At 37.6% G+C, this 19,734-nt stretch overlaps 1 protein-coding gene across 1 annotated transcript; it reads right to left on the bottom strand.

The window, feature by feature from the left end:
- Positions 1–909: 909 nt before the first annotated feature.
- Positions 910–17,073, bottom strand: EFHB (EF-hand domain family member B). Its single transcript, XM_055710319.1, has 13 exons — positions 16,898–17,073; positions 16,520–16,582; positions 15,456–15,599; positions 14,615–14,795; positions 13,923–14,033; positions 11,822–11,951; positions 11,362–11,445; positions 9,557–9,624; positions 7,974–8,128; positions 6,945–7,152; positions 6,377–6,583; positions 5,672–5,853; positions 910–2,669 (listed from the first exon to the last, which is right to left on the bottom strand). Exons 1-13 carry the CDS (start codon positions 16,961–16,963, stop codon positions 2,505–2,507), a joined length of 1,764 nt encoding a protein of 587 aa, XP_055566294.1. The 5' UTR covers positions 16,964–17,073; the 3' UTR covers positions 910–2,504.
- Between the last annotated feature and the right edge of the window lie 2,661 nt (positions 17,074–19,734).

Genomic DNA, 19,734 nt, shown 5'->3' with positions numbered 1-19,734 from the left:
AAAAAAAAAAAAAAGAAAGCAATTCTGTCTGATGCATTTGGAAGCGTACCACAACAAAGGTAAAGGATACTTCCTTCACACCTTATATAAACAGAAGAGGAGCTTTAGAGAATTTCACTGAAGGCAGTGAAATCCTGACATAAATTCAATTGGAATTAGCAGCACATTCATCTTTCTGTCATGATTTCAGTTCGAACAGTGTCCTGGTTTCAGCTGGGATTGAGTTAATGTTCTTAGTAGCTGGTGCAGTGCTGTGTTTTGGATTTGGTGTGATAGCAGCGCTGACAGCACACTGATGGGTTCAGTTGTTGCTGGGTGATGTTTACACCAAGTCAAGGACTTGTCAGTTTCTCCAGCTCTGCCAGAGAGAGGGCTGGAGGGGAATGGGAAATTGGGAGGGGACACAGCCAGGACAGCTGACCCAAGCTAGTCAAAGAGGTATTCCATACCATACGATGTCATGCTGAGTACATAAGCTGGTGGAAGAAGGAGGAAGGGGGACATTTGGCATTATGGTGTTTGTAACCATTAGGTGTGCTGGAGCCCGGCTTTCCTAGAGGGATGGCCGAACACCTGCCTGCCCATGGGAAGCGGTGAATGAATTCCTTGTTTGCTTTGCTTGTGTGTGCGGCTTTTGCTTTACCTATTAAATTGTTCTTATCTCAACCCTTGAGTTTTACATTCCTTTCTGATTCTCGCCCCCATCCCTCTGGGTGAGGGGGGAGTGAGTGAGTGGCTGCGTGGTGCTTGGTTACCAGCCGGGGTTTAAACCACAACAGTCGCAGTCTACTTCCTGCATGCTTCCCAGTGCATGCCCAGAGTTCCAGAAGGAAGGGAAGGGAAGGCAACAACTGCGCAGAACAATTTTCATTCACAGCAGGAAAGAAGCTGCCTTAACCAAGCAGCTTTTCCACCACCTGCTCCCTTGGAGATACCAGAAAGAATTTGCTTTCTACTTCATGTAAGACAGCTACTATTAAAGCTACAATAATATTGTACCATTAATACAGTGTGTATTGATAAAGAAGAATTTTTATCAATAACCACTGGAGGAACTGGACCTGAACACACCAAACAGTAAGAGACTAGCTCATCTGGATATTGCCATTTTGGCAAACAATGTCCGTACTGCTAGGGCCCTTCCACACGCTGGGGCAAAGGAAAGCCCACACTGCAAGTAAAGAACATAAACTGATTTGTGGATCTCATGTAACAAGCTAGTAAATTACAAGTTCCTAGAACACTGGCAAAAGAATCTTAACAATGAGGTGAGTAAAGCATTACAATGAAACTTTTAAGCTGATATTACACATGCGTTCCTAGTATTTAAAATATATTGCATCTTTACTTAGATTGTAGAATTCAGTACAACTTTTGACTGGCAACATCCTTCAAATCTTACTAAGGTATTTAAAGCACCAACAGGTGTCAAAGTTATATCCTTCCTGAAATCCTGAATATTAAGATTTCATTGTTCAATTACTGTGGAAAACTTTAAAAGTAATCATTCTCACTATCAATAGCAAACAATTTCCATTTGTTTTATACCAAGCTCAGTACTGTAGGTGGAGTGAACATTCCGATTCACAGTTGCCAATTTTAGTATTACTTGCTTTCCATTGTTTATACTTCATATATATTCACTGAGATTTCCATAATGATCCTCAAGATCCCTCTTCCCAAGAAACTGCATTGACCACAGGTGAACAGTTAGCTCTTTGAAAGCCCTCCTAAACTTTTCTGACTACCTAGCCTGTGTTTTTTATGTAATGTGCACATACACTTCTAAATATGCGTTCTTTTTCTGGGTGAAGTTGAATACTACTACCAAATAGCCATAAGCTTGCATAAAGAATATGAGCCTTCTGCCACACAATTGGGTATTTATTTTTGCACTTCTTAATCCATTGGTTCTCACAGAATCTATTTTATGACAACACTTTAGATCCCATGACTATGTAGCTTCCTTAGTATCTTACTGTAAACTACTTTCTCACATAAACTTTTAAAAACTTACCGCAACCTGATCTCTGTTAGCTACCATTTTGTTGACAAGAAATCACACAATATTATAAGCAAGGCAAGGTGCCATTCTATGATCATAATCTTTAAGAGGTCCTGCATATCTAAAGCATTTATCTTAAGTATTTTCAAAAGTGTCCTTCCATTTATAAAAGAAAAAAAAACCCTAAAAATGCAAAATATGTCCAAAGTATTATTAGTCTTAGAAACACTGTAAGAAAGCTGAAATAAAAAATACAATATAAATGTTTGCGTTCTGTTTACAAACATTTCGTATCCTCTTTTATTCCTATTGATATCAGTTCCTACTAACTGCAATGATAGCAGCAAGATTCATATATATGTGGTGAACCCACTACTAAGAAAGAAAAACCAGTGAACTCCATTTCTGTAAATACACGTTGTTGAAAATATTCATTGTATTCAGCATCAGAATTATGACTGACATCACTTTAAATAAATGCAATTCCCAAACCCTAAAATTAGCAAGTATTTTTTGTGTGTGATCCATGTATCTCATCCAGTACATTCATGATGCTTTCTACACAAACCTCTTCTTTCTGGTGTTTCATACAGGCTTGCTTCCATAGCTCTTCAAACCTTTCATCTGAAATGTTCACACCAATATTGTGGAGAATTTGTGCAATCTACAAAATAATACAATTCATGTAATTCCGGTCAGCTTTTTCTTTAAACTATATAGACTCCAGCTTTTACATACACTATCAATCTCTCTTTACCAACGAATATGTTCCCAGTTTTAAATAAAAACTACATACCGCATCCTGCATCCTTAACCAAAGGAGATCCTATTTAAGTAAATCTGAATCTTATTGGGGTGAAAGCTGCAGTGTACAAAATTGCCTTTAGTTTTTAAAGTAATGGTGATGCAACTTCAGCATTAAAACACAGAAGAGTCAGGGAAAAGTAAACATTTTTTAAAAGCTGTAAGTCAAGTTGTGTTTATCCATTGTATTTTTACTGTTTGCAGTTACCAACACAAATGAGATTATACCATCGTCTGCATTTCACAGCAACAATACCATAGGCAAGATCTTCAATCAGTATAGCTAAGTGGGTGAAGTGACTAAAACAAAATGGTTCACATATACTTCGGGTCTTGCTATAGTTTTACACCAAAGTAATACAACAGAAGTTGGGGTTTTCTGTATTTTCCCACTTGGATGCTTCCTGCTCCATGCCTCATTACACTGATCTGTTGACTCCAACGAATGGGGCTTTAGAAGAATATTGACATGACTTGTACTACTGTTAACATTAGCAAACATTTGGCTTCTTCAATTGTATCATGTGTGTGTGCATGTGTGTTATATTTATGCTCTGGAGATTTTATGCATGCTTTGATGAAGTAAAATGCGTAACATTATCAAATCAACCTTGTCATCTTTCTCGAAAACTGTCTTTTGTATTGATATAGGCCGAAACCACAGTACAGCAAATTATATATATATTATATATAAAAATTATTACATGTACCAATAAATTATGACAGTTTATGCCAGCTGAAATCACATGACGAAAACACGGATTAAATTTTGTTTCTTTAAGCACAGGTGTTGTTTCAGTTAAATTAATAATATTACTCATGAAGAAAACAAACCAGATTTGGTCTAATGTCTTCAATAAGCTAGTGAAATTTAAAAGTTAGAACTAAAAGCAATACTCCACTACAGGATACCACTGCAGGGACAATAAAGGACTACACGCTCTCATAATGTGGCTTCACCATATCAAAATACAACTCTGTCCTGGCTCATCAACAGTCATAAAATAATCACTGACTAAACCACAGACTATCAAGCGTGCAGACAGGGTTAAACTGACCCTTACCGATTATTAACATGATCATGTTGAATATAAATTACACGCTATTACTCAGTTACATAACTTCTATTCTCTTCAATAGACTGGGACAAATTCCAGTGAAGAAACCAGCAGGTCCTAGAACTGTTTTGTTCTTTTGCAACATGAAAACTCACCTCATGAAACTGCTTTATAGTCAGAATTCACATTCATTTCTACAAGCCTCTAAAAACCTGGTAGCATTAAATGACTCTGGGCTTTCATATAATAATTTCATTAGCTATTACATGTTTGAAAAGATTAATGCTCCATAGCAAAATAAATCAAAGACCATCACTAAAATACTGAAATAGTCCATTTCCTGAGTATAGGGTGATTTAACACACTCAGAGGTGGTTAGGTACTGAACTCCGTATAGTCTGTGTAGTCTACAATGGAGTATGACATCTCAGGCCACATTGTAACTTCAGAGATTTCTATCTAGTGCTTGACAGGTATAATGGGCTTCTCAACGAAGCATGAATTCTATTTGCTGTTAGCTATATTCTGCACGCATGGATTTCCTGCTTCAGAGCCAGATTATAAAATGGTAAGTGCCCATGTACACAACATTCTGACAAGCTGTTTTATGGGTATGTATAGAACATGACACCACACTTTTACATCCCTAGCCATTAACTAGCAACATTCTTTTCTGTAAGACACATACTCAAGTTCCAGATCCACATTCAAATGCGACTGAATAGTTAATATAATGACTAGTAGAGAAGGAGAGGTTGTCAAGTCTTTTTTCTTTTTAGATTGGAATTTTACATTTTGTTACAATTGTCTCATAAACTGTATTTCAGGTAATGAAGTTATCTCTTAATATTTTTTCACTAGAAAATGCATACAAATGTAGAAGCAAAAAAGTAAACAATAGTGAAGCAGCAGTGAAGTATTTATGTGGGAGAAGCTCTGGCCTGTGAGGTAACAGACTGGTAGCAGCCCCCAGAAATACCAGATAGAAAAATCTTAGTCCTCAAGTATGTCCCTGCAGTCTCACACACTATCGTTCTCTTCAGAACTATGAGATGGCACAGTACTGGTGTGCGACTCCCTATATCCTCGATCACTGCGTAAGTCCTTTGTAGATCTCAGCCTACGTTGGTGGTTCAGCAGAGCACTTAAAAGGTATATTCAAGCAGTTTGCTAAATTTGCCGTTAGCAAAACCTGCAAGTTTGTTTGAAGAGGGACACATTGGGTATAATTTTCTACTGAACATCCCTCTGTGATAGAAACTATTTTACACACCTGTAAAAATCTTCTTGTGGAGCTTTTAAAGACATACTCTCACAGAATAACTTTGGTTGGAAGAGATCTCTGGAGATCATCCATCCAACCACATAATCAAAGTAAGGCTAGATTTACCATTAAATCATGTTGCTTTAGACCTTGCACAGAAATGCAAATATGTGCAAGGATGAAAATCTCACAGCTGCTTTGCTCTTCTCACATTGCAGAAATTATAAATCATAGACTCTGAAGCTCTAGATTAATTACTAAACCTTGTTTGACACAGCATTTGAGCATGTGAGTAGCAACAACCTGACGTACTTTCTTACATTACTTATTGAAGTTGGAGCTCAATAAAATTAATATCTACCACCTTTATGAATAACTTTGAATGTGAAGAGCACATATTTTTCAGATAGTTGAATGGATGCAAAGACTGTAATGCTGAAACAATTAATTTTACAACCTATTTGATAATATGAGTTTTCACTCCCGCATGGCTAGAGGTACATTTATCTTGGAAGAGTATTCTGAAGAAATGCACTATACCTCTGCTTTTGGTCTTGTTTTTAAAAGATCGCTTTCATACACTCCCTTTTGATTGAAGACAGAAGGGAACAATAATGCATAAGCATTGCCCTGATCACCATAATTAGTTCTGTCACTGATGCGGCGAATTTGAGGAGCAGGAATATCTGAACGAACAGTTGGAACACCACACACTGGATAGCCTGTGGAAATCAAAGGTAGCATGATAAAGCCTTTATGCAAAGACAGTGCCAGGGAGGATAAAAAATTTTGTATGAAATAAGAACAAATTTGATACTTCATCTCACTTAGGTTCAATAACAAATTATATAATTTTCTTCCTCATCTCGTTTTTTGTATTTTTAGAATTCCTAGCTTCAGCTACATCGTGAAGCATGACAACAGGTAATCTTGCAGTAATAGTCTAGGACTTATCCAGTACTTCCAGCTGAAAACATTTTTAGGTGATTCCAAGAAGATACTGTTCTCCCAAATATACTAGCATAATTTCCCAAAGACCTACATTAACTTTCACATTTTGAATGTATTAACCATGTCAAACATCCAAGCCATGCCAACTTCCAAGTCACAATCCTAAATAAACTTAGTTTAGATACATTAATTCACTATTGTACATTAGTAGAACCTGTAGCAAATAAGTTTTAAACTTGTTCCTGATTTTGTTTTAAATAATGCTCAGAAGTGAGTACAGTCCACTGTACTTACAGGTTGTTGGGAGACCACCTACTACAGCATTATACTGCGAAGAAGTTGCTTGATAGTTTGCAAATACATGATCTGTTGATCTTTTAAGCTTTTTTGGTGTCTTTTCTGAGCTTCCTGGTTCTTTTAACAAAAGATCTTCCTGTTTCAGCAGTGGCTCATCATTTATCTTTGTGTCTTGAGGCAGAACAGGAGCATCTAATTTTTTCCCTATAAACAAAAGTTAATGGTCAGCCAGAATTTATTATCAGCATGTTATAGACCAAGAGTAAAAACCGTTGCTTGAATCCTTGAAAAAAATATAAAGTAGGTAAGAAAACCCATCTGCATTTCTGATAATGATCCTAAGAGATTTTTTTACTTTATCCTGATTTATGGGCTGTTCTCAACATGCCACACTGAACTCCAGGGTTCTGAAATACATTGGTACCTGAGGCTCTGCTGGTGGTAGGCAATGCACTTGCTAAATCCCACCCTTCTAAAGGAGCACCTAGTCTACAACAGCAATGTCCTTTCAATAGCTGCTGCAAGAACAAGATAATCTCTGCAATTTCCCAGTATCATCATCTACCTTTTGTAATTATTTTTTCTTCAAACTCTTTAATAGCCATTTTGTCTTTCCAGTTCAGAAAGTTTGCAAACTCCAGATAATTAATCAGACCATCTTTATCCAAATCACAATAGTCAAATAAGGAATCCAGGAGCTCATCATCTAGATTAAGATTAAGCTGAAAAAAGGACTTCCGTAGGTCACCCTTGTCTATCATTCCATCAGCGTTCTATTACAAATAAAACAAAACAGCTGTTATAATAGCCATCATAAAAAGGCATCATCAAAAGGAATACAGAAATATATGGGGTTTTATACATGTATACACCCACACGCATGTATATATAAATATATACATATATATAGGGCCAGGCATACCATTTCAGACAAGTTACGTTACTGAGTACGAAGAAACCCCGAGTAATTTAGAAATTAAAAATCTGAATATAAAAGCATCAAAAAATAATTTTCACCTTAAATAATACAGTGATTTGAGAGTAAAAGAGTGTGACAGGGTATTGTGACAAGATAACAATCTAATCATAAACATTGAGGCAAAGCCAAGATTTCTTTTGAAAGTAAGGCATCAATCATTCTGTATACATTACAATTAATGTTATATATGAAATTTCAATTACAATTTTTTTTTCAGAGAGAAAAAAATAAAAGATCCGAAATTCTGATGCTTGGTGGCTTAGTCAGAAAGTACAGCTTGGAAGAAAATATAAACATAATCCTTTGAACTGTTTTTCTTTTGAGAAGAAATACCAAATTTTGAAGCACAAAAAATGCTAAGATTATTCCTGATCATGCATTTCTTGCTCACTGTTAACTTGGATGTTCCAAATACTGTTGTGAATGGTTCCAAATACTGTTGTGCTTCATTCCACAACCTATCACAGTAGACTAAACACATGGTAACTATCAATTTATAGACTTTATCTATATTTATATTGCTACACTCATGTTTCTTCATGTTTGTACCTCCACAGCACAGGAGTGCTAATGTCACACATTGCTTTAAATTTACACTTTTTTCAAAGCACTAACCTTATCATAATGCCTGAATGCTTCCAGTAACATGTCAAAATTCTCATAGTTGTCTTTCTTCAAACTTTGCCGAACTGCAGTCAAGACAGCTTTCTCTTGGTCTTTACCACAGAGGAACTCATGTGGAACCCAGTAGTGAAGAAGATCACCAACTCCTAAAAATAAACACTTCCTCAATTAGTTGCCCATATAGAGAAAATGGACATTTTAAAAAAAATGGCTTACAGTCTTAAGGAAAAGGAGAATTTCAGTTTTGAGATGCTGATTTTCAGCACTCCTGAACATCTCATATGGCCATTTCATTGACCGATCAAATGGTCCACACAATAGTTTCTCTACTCATATGCAATTAATATAAAAATAATTATAATTAATATCAATTGATATCAATAATTTTGAATCATCATATTATAGCTTCACAAATCCATCTACTGCTTCCAGAAGCTTCCAAATGCAGTAAATTGATGTCTAGATAGTTGAGAACAAAAGAACATGTATTATTAATCTATCACTTCCAGTCTGTCACATTTCACAATACTTACAGGAACCAATGGGAAAGTCAATGTAATATTTCAGATAATTTTATACCATTGATTTCTAGGAAGATAATGTACTATTTTTGTGTTATTCTTCCCATTTTCTACATATCCTAACCTCACTAGTATTTTTAAACACTGAGCTACAGTTCTCATCCAAGTCCCCAAGACACCAAGGTCACGTTCTAAATGCAAGAAGTCCATTCAGAGTTCAATAACAAACAGAGGTAGCTCACCTAATCCCCTTCTAACAGCAATGTACATGCATTATTTTCTACTTGTTAATAATGAAATTTTTTATTCAGTTCCTTCTGCTGTTCCTTAAAGGTAAGGCATATTTACCCATTTTAAATATTTAACTTTATTACACTACAGAATAAAGCATATATAAAAGCTCATGCAGAATTTGAACAAGCTTTCTCTAGTTTTGACTAGTTAAGCAGCTTTGAGCCACTTACATTTTTTTACAGCCTAACTATTTGCTGTATTCCTTAGTTATTAACATAAGGTTAAAACACCATTAATCCCAACATTGACTATTTGAGTTGACTAGCTTTCAAAACTTTTTCGTAATGAAAACCAGTAACTTTTTCTTTTTGTTCTGTTTTCTGTCTCCCTGCTACCTTCCAAACCTTATTATTCATATTTATTGCTTATGTTTATTCTTTTTATAGAAGCACTGGAAAAAACGAGGCATAATGGATTTGAACAGCCATTTTAACTTTGTCACTTAGATGTCAGTATGACTTTTCTGCTGTCCTTGATTTTGTTTACATACAGATACAGAAGCTTTAAAAAACAAACAACAAAAAAACCCAACCCCAACATGATCATCCAAAACCTCGTTTCTTTATTTCTGACTTTTTTTTTTTTTTTTCTCACGAGCAACTTCAGTTCTTCTCAAATTTTCCTTCAAAAAGTTACTGTCATTGTTAAATTTTTGTACTCTGCCTCTAAGATTTTAGGAAAATGACACACTACACAGCCAACAGTAACTACTTCTACTTTCATCAACAAAATAAGATTTTATTCTGCCCCTGAACTTACCATATTCATCTGGACGAAGTAACATTCCAAATGTACGGCCTGGGGGAACTTTCATAGTTTCTGCTATACTGTCAATAAGCACATTTCTTTGTTAACTGGCAAATAGTTTATTAATAGTCAAAATAAACCCTGTGCTATTATTAAAAAAAAAGTTATCAACTGTTATATAATTAGGGGTGACACACATAGTTCACCTGAAACGTTTATCAGTACTTTGCTTCAAAGTTGCCATTCCAGAAAAGCATCCCTTTATATACCTGTTTAGAATATTTGCTGTTTGTAATATAACACAACCAAATGGAAAAACATTCTATGCTATATTTTTTTTTTCTAAGACAATGACAGAAATAAGTGAGAAAAGTCCTTAAAACATACTAGTCAAACAATAGGAGTGTTTAGGACAAATCGATCTCCAACTCAAATAACATCTCCAAATAAACTACTCTGGGCTGAAGTGGAAAAAGTGAATCACATCTCTGCTTTTTCACATGCAATTTTGTGTTTATCAAAACCAGCAGCCGAGCCAATGTCCATCTAGGAAACTTGGCTCAGTTTTATTTGCCAGAAAATTAAGATGCCTTTGGTGACATTAAAGAACTGTTTGTTTCTTCATCTGAAAAAGATGCAATGTTTATTTTATCTCTATGTTTAACAATTAAAACCCTTTCATGAATCAGAAATATCCATCAAAATTGAAATGAGAATCAGTACTTTGCTCTAAAATACAAAACAAATAAACAAAACACACACCCCCAGAGATGGAAGCACCGTCGTCTAAAAACTATCACGTGTAGGGGTTTTTTATCCTCGCCATATTACACATAGGACGTGGATGGTATAAAATTCACCAAATGTAATTTGGTTAGCTTCTATCTGTCTTGTAATGTTAGTGCTGGGTTTGAGCTTGCACTGCAACCCATATTCCCTGACTGATCATACTGCTTCACGTTGCTCACGCTCCAGGGCTACTTCACAGTAAGCTAGGACACAGAAAAGGGGAGAAGAGAAACTGGTTCACATTTGTGTTCACTCCTTACAGGTACTATGGGCATAGTTCTCCAGTCACTTAAGCCTGTGATCTTGAGCTTAAAATTAAATTTTGCTACCAAAGTCAGTAATGTTGTTTGTGAGTCTTCAGATACCCTTTTGAAGGAATCTAGAGCATCTGCAAAGGCAGCCTTTGTACACATTCAGGAACCCAGTATCTGTAGCACAGCTGGATCCTGACCACAGCGTACTTAGGACTACTGTAGCCCTTCATAAGCAGTTTGGTAAAATTAAAAAGCTGTTCCAGATCACCTGAGGTATATAAAGCATTGTAATGATTCAATTGAGACTGATACATGCTGCTAGACAATTAACACAATTTAGTTCCATGTCCTTTTCCAAGGAAGTAGTAAATTGAGAATACTGGTGATGTAATAAAGATGACCAAAACCAGTGTCAGAGTAAGCAAAATGGTCAAATCCCCAAACAACAGGTGAGACATTTCAGTTACGAAATAACTGCAAATGACAGGAAAAAAAATAATGAAGTGTGCTTGTAATTTGCTTGGTACAAATCTGGTCTATTCAGATACAGACCACTGACTTAACTTCACCACATAGACACAATAGAGCCCTTATTAGTAACTTGCATACTTATCAGCCTAATTAGGGCAAGTAGAAAGTCCCTTTCTGTAACTTGAATGCTGAAGTGGAAGCACTGAGCACACAGTTATAATTTTTACTCAAGGCAGACAAAGATACTGGAGGTTTGGCAAACATGAGTGAACTTTGTTCTTGGAAGGTACCTTTGGTACTTACGGATCAAGGCCTTTTCCAAGCTGAGGCTGAAATTTTCCCTTGAAACCATCACTTTGTTTTGATACAATTTTTGCTTCTGTCTTCCTACAAATTATGAAAATAACTCTCACAAGTATCTGATTAACAATATTCAACAATTTTTCAATAATATTAAAAAATATTATACATTGGAAGGAAACATCAACTCCTCTGTGAGACAAACACAAATACAGTAATTGAAAAATCTTGCTTGCTATTTAAAATCAAATGTGTCTTTATGTAATGCTAAAGACATGCCAAGTGCTGTCATACTTTGGTAGAACTGATTTGAATAAACTATTCTAAAAATTACTCCTTCTATTTTCTGTTCAGTTCAATATAGCTAGGGATAAAATTGTGAGATGTAAAACTATATTCATATTTGAAGACTCACTCTTCCCGAGAACTCCACTAATTAACTAGTTAACTCATTGCAACTTACGATTGTAGATCATTGAGCCATTTTAATGATTTTGAAACACTTCGCCCATCTTTGAAGTGGGGGGTTTCTATTCCATAAACAAAAGACTTGCTGAAGTTTGGTGAGTCATATTTCCTATTTATTGCTTCTCCTGTGGAAAAAGTAAGCATTTAAACTGTATAAAACACCTCAGGAAAAAAAATATACTAAGTATCTTCATTCTTAAGAAAAAACAATGAAATGAAAAAGCAAAAGCGAACAATTTGTTCAACTAAATAGAACTAATTTGCATTCCCTGTGTTTATTAAGTAGTTAGGAATAATCTCATTGTCAAAACTGAAGATGAAAGGCAAAATAAAAAGCAAAAACCTGCTTCAGTCGTAAAACAGCTGGATGTCCTTTTATGTCTGATTAAAGACAAGCCCAACAGAATTAATGAAAAAATTCTAGGTAGCTTAAGTAGTGAGGGTCACACAAACAAATCACTTTATAAAGCCCATACCTGAGCATCATTTAATTTACTATTGGTTAAAAAAAAATGCCAAAAGGAAAAAATGTTTTTGAGGTGCTGTACTTTCAGATATATTCTTGCTATGTTGACTTCAGCGGAAATTTTGCAACTGACTTCACCATAAACAAGGTATTACCCTACTTGTTCCTGAACTTGCCTATAAAATGAAGTTCCACATACATACAGTATTATGTGATATTCTTGTAAGTGAGCTGCAAGCACATGTTCCTTGCCACAGGAAAAAAGTCATTCTTTCTTGAACTGCTCTTTTCAATTGAAAACTGAAAAGCTCTTTTCAATCACCTTTGGAAAAGAATGGCAATTAGAGCTTTCAAAAAAATATTATTTACTGCATGCTTTCTAATAAGGGCTTCCTATGGCTACATGGCAGCATGGAATTTTTATGTTCTTGTTCAAAACTGGGGCACATAGTTTACTTTTTTTTTGTACTGTCTGCCTGGTTTTGCTTGGTCGCTCCATGATCTTGTGCACGGAAGTTACAAAGGAGACAGAAATGGATAACGAATAATGCCACTGAAATATCTAAGAAAGGTGGGGAAGAAGGGAGACAAAAATTACAGGTTTGGCCAATTTATACCAGTAATACTTGCAGTAGAATTTCTCAGTGAACGAACACAGCGCTATAAATTAACTTCTATGTGACTGCCCCCATATAAAATTTACATTATTACAACTGAAATACCTGTATTGCAGTTTCTTAAATATTTGGCCTACAGTTACAACACTCTTAGTACTAGTACAGTGGGTAAATTTTTTATAATAATAATTTTACAGGGCAGCAACCTAAGTGGAAATGATGGAACTGGGAAAAACAGAAGCAGCTGCAAATACATGTACTGTGTTTCTGAGCGCTATTTGTTACTCTGCTCATGGGCAGACCTATGAGATAAAGGGTAACCATCTCTGAGCAGGCCACTTCACCTAAGTACAGCCCCCAGAGGCTGAAACAGTAGAGGCACAGCCCGCTGGAAGGACAGGGCAAGAGGCTGTGGGACAGACTCACAAGCAGGATGCTGTAGGCTGAGGAACCTGCATTTCAGAGTCAGCAGCCTGAAATTCCTTGCAACCAGAGCCTGATGCCAAGCTCCCCATCAGAAAGTCTTTAACTGCCCTGAAAATCTGTCTGGATCCTGATAAAAAAAGAGGAACCAGAGGTAAAAGTACTGGAATGGATTAGGCACACAGTCTGTGGTTTTAAGCCTGAGATTGCTCTCAGTGGCACAGACAATGCCAAACTCTGCTAGCAACCAGGGCATCTATGAGTTTCTAATTTCCTGGAAATACTTTGCTTTTCAATTAGCACCCAAAAGAAATGAGGCTTCCAGCTCCCTCATTACGTTCTTACAGTGTAAGATCACCACGAAGTGATCTACAATTCTAGAAACATGTCATGCTCTCTCAGTTGCACAGAAGGAGTTTTTTTCACATTATTACTTTTAAAAACAATTTATATTAATACAGTAGTAAAAATTAATAGTTTATATCTCAAAAAAATAGCATACAATTACATCTTGAAGACACAAAGAGGAACCATTACCTTCATTTATATTAGAACTTTTTATGCAGTTTCTCATCAGCCTTTGAACTTACCCACATAATAATCATTGTGTGACACAATGTACAGGTCATGTCCTTCTCTGGCTTCTTTATCCACTTCCTCAAAAGTTTTTGGTGGATTTATAAGTTCTCCAGCTGACACATCTGGAAAGCAAGGAATAAATACATGGTTGGGGGAGGTAAGAGGGATGGGTGTTTGGTTGGTTCTTAAACGGTATTTTCTTAGATAAGATGCTAATGCTGTGGAAGAATGATACTTCTCAGCACATTTCTAATCAATCTATAGGAATCTTACAGCATAATGACATGAGACTAGGAGGAAAAAAAATAAATCACAAAAATTGGGATGAACATAACTGTTGCAAGAGTTACATGGTCAACATGCAAGTGATTTGCTCCCATCTATGGAGGAAAGATTTACAGGTCAAGGTAGTATCTTTTATTAGACCTATTAGAATAGTTGGGAAAAAGAAGGTTAAGTTGTCAGCTACCTAAACAGTTCTCCTGGAACAGAGCCAAAAGCTCTACTAGTTACGAAAGTTCTCAGTTCCTTGTTTCTTCATTGTAACTGAAAAAAATCTGTAATTTTTATGCCTTTCAATAACTGCTGTAATAATATCTTTTCTATTAAGCGGAGATTTTTGGGAGCGTACAATATGCTAGACACTAAATTGCAGATTATCTTGTATTTAGAAGAAACATGTTTTAACACTAGTTTTTCCTACCTTGAATGACTTTTTTTCCAAATGTAGTATTAATTATATCCAAGCCCTCGGGTAACATAGAAGATTGATCATGTGATCTGCCCAAGGATGCTTCACGATTACTGAAGTAGATTGCTTCTTTTTTGTCTTGTATTTTTTGTTGAAAATTAGTTTTAGGAAGTGGATTTATCAATGAAGCTGCCTAAAGACATCACACACAACACAAGAGGCAAGAAAACCAAAATTTAACCATTCACACTTCACTACGGCTACTCCCTCACACACACATGAACAAAAGTTTGATCATAAGTGTTCTAATGAAATCTTATATTATTACACTCACATAATTTCATCTACCAAGTCGCAAAAATAAACTGTATTTATACATAAAACTGCATAAAATACACATTGTGAGACAGAACTTTTTCTTTTTATGCAAGTTTTTCCACTTGTTAATTTATAAAACTTCAAGACTGCAGATTTTCTTTTCTTAACGTATATTAGAAAATCCAGCCTAATTTATACTATGACCAAATTTAAGTGTCAAAATTATTATAACATCTTTGGAACGTAACATAAACGTTGAAATGAAATTAATAACTTCTCCAATGACTACTGAATTAAGTCACTGATGAGAGATAAAAGTCACTGAACTTCAAATGTTTTCCTATTTCAATCATGCTAATTAAATCCTATGAATTGACCTCAGAACTCAGATAATCCACAACAGTGGTGAAATGCAAAAAATAGCGTCACTCAGCTATGTACCTTTAACCCTGACTACAAAGAAAGCAGTTGCTCTTATTAAGGACATTCTTAAGCGGTCCATTCTTAAACAAAAATAAACCAGTCATACTCTTACACTGAGTGAAGAACATGACGCAATGCCATGTGTCAAGTGAGCTGCAATGTCAGGATCATCTGCTCTGCCGTAGAATATTCTTTCAACGCCAGGAGCCGGATTTGTCGTATTTCGAAACTTTCTCACAGTAGTTGGAGTAATGGGCTGTGCATTAAGGCAAAGCAAAAACAATTTTACACCAGATATCCACAAAATATTAATTAGAAGAAAACATACTGCAGCCATTTCAGTGTGATTCCACAGAGAGAAAAACAAAAAATGAAGATATCTTAGGGATTTAACACGTGCATACGCTTCTGCAGATGCTGATATTCTGAGCATAAGGTCAACATAGACCAGCCTAAATTTTATCAAACCAGGAACAGAAGTAATGACAGTTGCTAAGTTCCAACTACCTGGTTCCATCTCTAAGGTGGATAAATGGTTCTTCCTATATACTCCATGAAAAGTAGATGTTACAATTACCAACTTTAGAAACCTTTAACTGGATTCTCAACAATTCCACCATCAATGGAAGAATTTCAGAAATTATTTTAACCAACTTGTTATTTTTTTAATTATCCATTTAAAGGAAGAGCTAGTGCTATTTAAGGGATCCATCTGTGTCTTAGTAACCTCTGACCCTTTAGGGGTATGTGGAAGGGCCAGCGGAAAGCACAATTCTGAGAAGCATCCTTGCAAAGAAGAAGGACCTCCATCAGAAGTAATAATTCCTAATAATAATCACTAAGTGTATTACCAGAGAAAAACAACTCTATTTAGTCTCATCTAAGCAGGATGGTGAATTTTGTAAAACATGCAGAATGAAAAAGAACTACCAGAAGTGTTTTACAACCCTACCAGCTATTCTATATGATCCCATGTGACAAAAAACTAAAAAACTAACATAAAATAAAAAAGTAATTTCTAAAAAAGCGGCATGTAGAAAAAATGACCAAGGTTTCACTGATTTGTTTTGGGGGGTTGGGGGGTGGCAGGTTTTTTTAGGGCCTGTCTCAAAGCACAGTCCCTGATGGGAAATCATGGCACAAGTTTCACAAGGAGCACCTGAAAAACCAACTCACCCTGGGTAAAACCTCAGTGAAGCAACTCGCAGCCGTTCCGCCAGTGGGAAGTGACTTTCCAGCCTAAACGATACAATCAAGAAGCAAGGCATAACCAAACCCACGGGACTAATAAGCACAGCCAGTCAAATTGGGCTCTGACGCCTTGCACGAGTTGTTGTCTACTTGTCCCCGTTTTGATAAGAGGGAAAAAAGGACCCACACGCATTCTGGAGGGGAGAGAGGGGGGCCCGCAGCAAGATGCGCCTGCCTGCCCCGCACGCTGCCCCTCCTCTAGCCTCTTCCCTCAGCCCGCAGCGAGACCCCGGCCCGGGAAGGCTCGGAGAGCGGGCGGGCGGCTCGGCGCTGCGGTGCGACCCCTTCGGCCAAGGCACTCACAGCGGGCAGCTCGGGAAACCTGTCGGTGAACTTCCCCTCGTAGACGGCCCGCAGCGGCCCCGCCATGGCGACACCAGGGCCGCAGCGGCCGTTTATCGCGCTCGCCTGACAACGGCGGCGGGCGGCGCGGCCCGTTCCCTCGGAGACATCAGCGGGAGCGGCCGTCTGGGGTTGCCGCCCGCCGCGCTCCCAGCGCTCGCCGGCCCCGCCCCCGCCACACCGCTCCGGCCGGCCCCGCCCCCTCACACCGCTCCAGCCGGCCCCGCCCCCGCCACACCGCTCCGGCCGGCCCCGCCCCCTCACATCGCTCCGGCCGGCCCCGCCCCCGCCACACCGCTCCGGCCGGCCCCGCCCCCGCCACACCGCTCCGGCCGCCTCCCGCGCACCCCCTGGAGAAAGCCAGGAAACAAAACCCACTCAGGGCTGTTTTGTAACCGCTGTGACCCAAGGAAATCATTCAGGCCCAAATGCGGAGGTAGCACCTTCCTCAGACCCGTTATTACAGCCCTTGGAAATTCACCAGCTTTCAGACAGGCGGGCTGAGTCTTCTCTGGGTTGAAAGGAAGTCTTACAAAGTGAGAAGTCCAATGAAACGTTCAATCTTTATTAATTATTCTATTAAAAAGTACAGCCCCTTTCACAAATGTTGTCACGTGTATAAAAACATTAATGTAATATTTTATACTGAGACTGCTCCTCCAGAGCAAACCGCAATTCCCATCGATACCATGGCACAGAGGTGGGTGAGAGGGGCCTGGCAGCACTGCCCAGGCACCACGTGAATGCTCTGTCTTAACACATTGTGTATCTAAACCACTGTATTCGCCTTTTAGAAACAGATGTGGCTTACTTCAGAAAAGCAGCATGTGTAAGACTGAACAAGTTTCATTGCTGTTTTAGAAGCCCCTCTGCTCTTACAAAGACTTTTACTCTCAGGTGACATTTAGTAAACTCTCTCCTTCCCAGCAAAACACCTACATTTAATCACATCCCGCTCCATTCTCTAAAGTCCTATGATGGCAAAGCCAATTTTAGATAAACATACAGACCTTAACCGCAATTAATTAACAAACACTACCAGCTGTTGCCATTTTATTCTCAGCCCTAAGTTTTGTTTGATAAGGAATTAAAATTAAGGAAGCTAAATTAAAACTGAATTTTCAGGACCCTTTACTACAAATGGAAGATGAGTCTTGGGCAGCGATTGCTCACCGATGACCAGGCCACTGGGCAGTCAGGGTACCTGACTACCTACCTGCTCCAGCGTCGGGAGCTTCAACAGCACATGTCAGTACTATGATCAGATAGCTTCTAGCAGGCGTGAACATACTTAATCTTCTCCAGGTAACATATGTTATCATCAGCTGTTACCTAGCTGTGGCCTTTCCGGTGCCCTTTTCAAAAGTAGGTGTGTTTTTCTGTTGTCAGATGTGGCTTGTTCCACATAGTTCATACAGAACATCCACAACCACTTGGAAACTAAAGCTCTTGCAAATTCTTAATGTGTTCAGTTTATTTCATATTTCAGTCATATTTGTTTTTACTTAAAGTCCAGAGCACTCCTGCTAAATAAAGCAATAATTGTTGGTAGTTCAATAAATGAAATAAAATGATCAATTACATCTTGCCTCATGATCTGTCCATGTCAGGTGCAATTTCTATCTAGTAAAGGCTAAAACTGCAGGTGTTAGAAATAAGGGATTAATTTGATCTGATTGTAACTGGGTAAGGATAAAGCTCTCAGAAGAAGAGGGAACTATTTATAGAGAGGAATAGTCAAGTAAAGTATCACAAAAATTATATGGTAATAGCAGGGCATGGGAAAATGGGACTTGAATTTTTATTCTTGTGTTCGTTGTACTTCTAGCTGGCTATCCACCTGTGCTCAAGGTATTACCATTTTTGTACATTCTGTTATTTCCGATTTATTTTTACGTTGCTTTTTTCCCCAGTAGGTGGCCACGCTTGCTAATTGAAAGAATACACTTAGACACAGTGCAGGTTGTGTCAAAGGTAGAAAAACAGGACCTGGCCATGTAAAAAGAATGTCTATTGCAGAAACAAGTAGAGCAGAAGTCCTCAGCCTACTCTGTTTTGCCCCTCTGTTTTTTTTTCAGCAGAAGTGCAGGTCTCCATAAATTAATTTGAAACCTACTACCAATATATATGCTTCTCTTAGATATCCCTTAGAAGTCAAGATCTTGGAAGCAGATCCTAAACCCTTTCAGACCAAAAATCTGCTCTTAAAAATGCTCTTAGTTGCTAGCTTCTTTGTGGAAGAGAGAGATGCCTCACTGGCTACTCTCTGCAAGAGATGCATCCAGGTGCCACAAAACAGAAAAACGTTTTTACCTGCAGGAGCTGCTTCTGTTACAAATTACTATAGCAGGGTAGATACTGTAGAAAACCGGCTAGTAAAAAGATATGGAAGAATACATCTCTTTCACCTCCTAGATGAAAAATACCGTGTATTACTAAGCTGAAAAACTGCATCCGTATTTTCACCCCCTATCAGGAAAAAAAAAAATCTTCAAAATGAGAATCTTGAAGTCACAGAAATGAAACTAAACTAGTAGTGGATGAATTTGGAAAGATTTTCCCTTCATATACATTGTATTACAAGTAGTTAGGATTAAGCCTGGTAAAAGCCAAGCTAAGAGCATTCTCAGCACATTACAGGTGGACACACAAAATAAGAAAGGGTAGTAAAAGCTAGAAGTTTCTTACCTCTGTTTTCTAGGTGTTTTCTTAAGTCCACAGGGCAGATAAAATGTGAACTCACAGTTCCACGCAGATGTATCCAACGAAAGAGCTGCCCCTTCTCACTACAATTCTGC

Source organism: Falco cherrug, chromosome 4 (genome assembly GCF_023634085.1).
Source record: "Falco cherrug isolate bFalChe1 chromosome 4, bFalChe1.pri, whole genome shotgun sequence".
Taxonomy (NCBI): domain Eukaryota; kingdom Metazoa; phylum Chordata; class Aves; order Falconiformes; family Falconidae; genus Falco; species Falco cherrug.
This window is presented reverse-complemented; position numbering and strand designations above follow the sequence as displayed.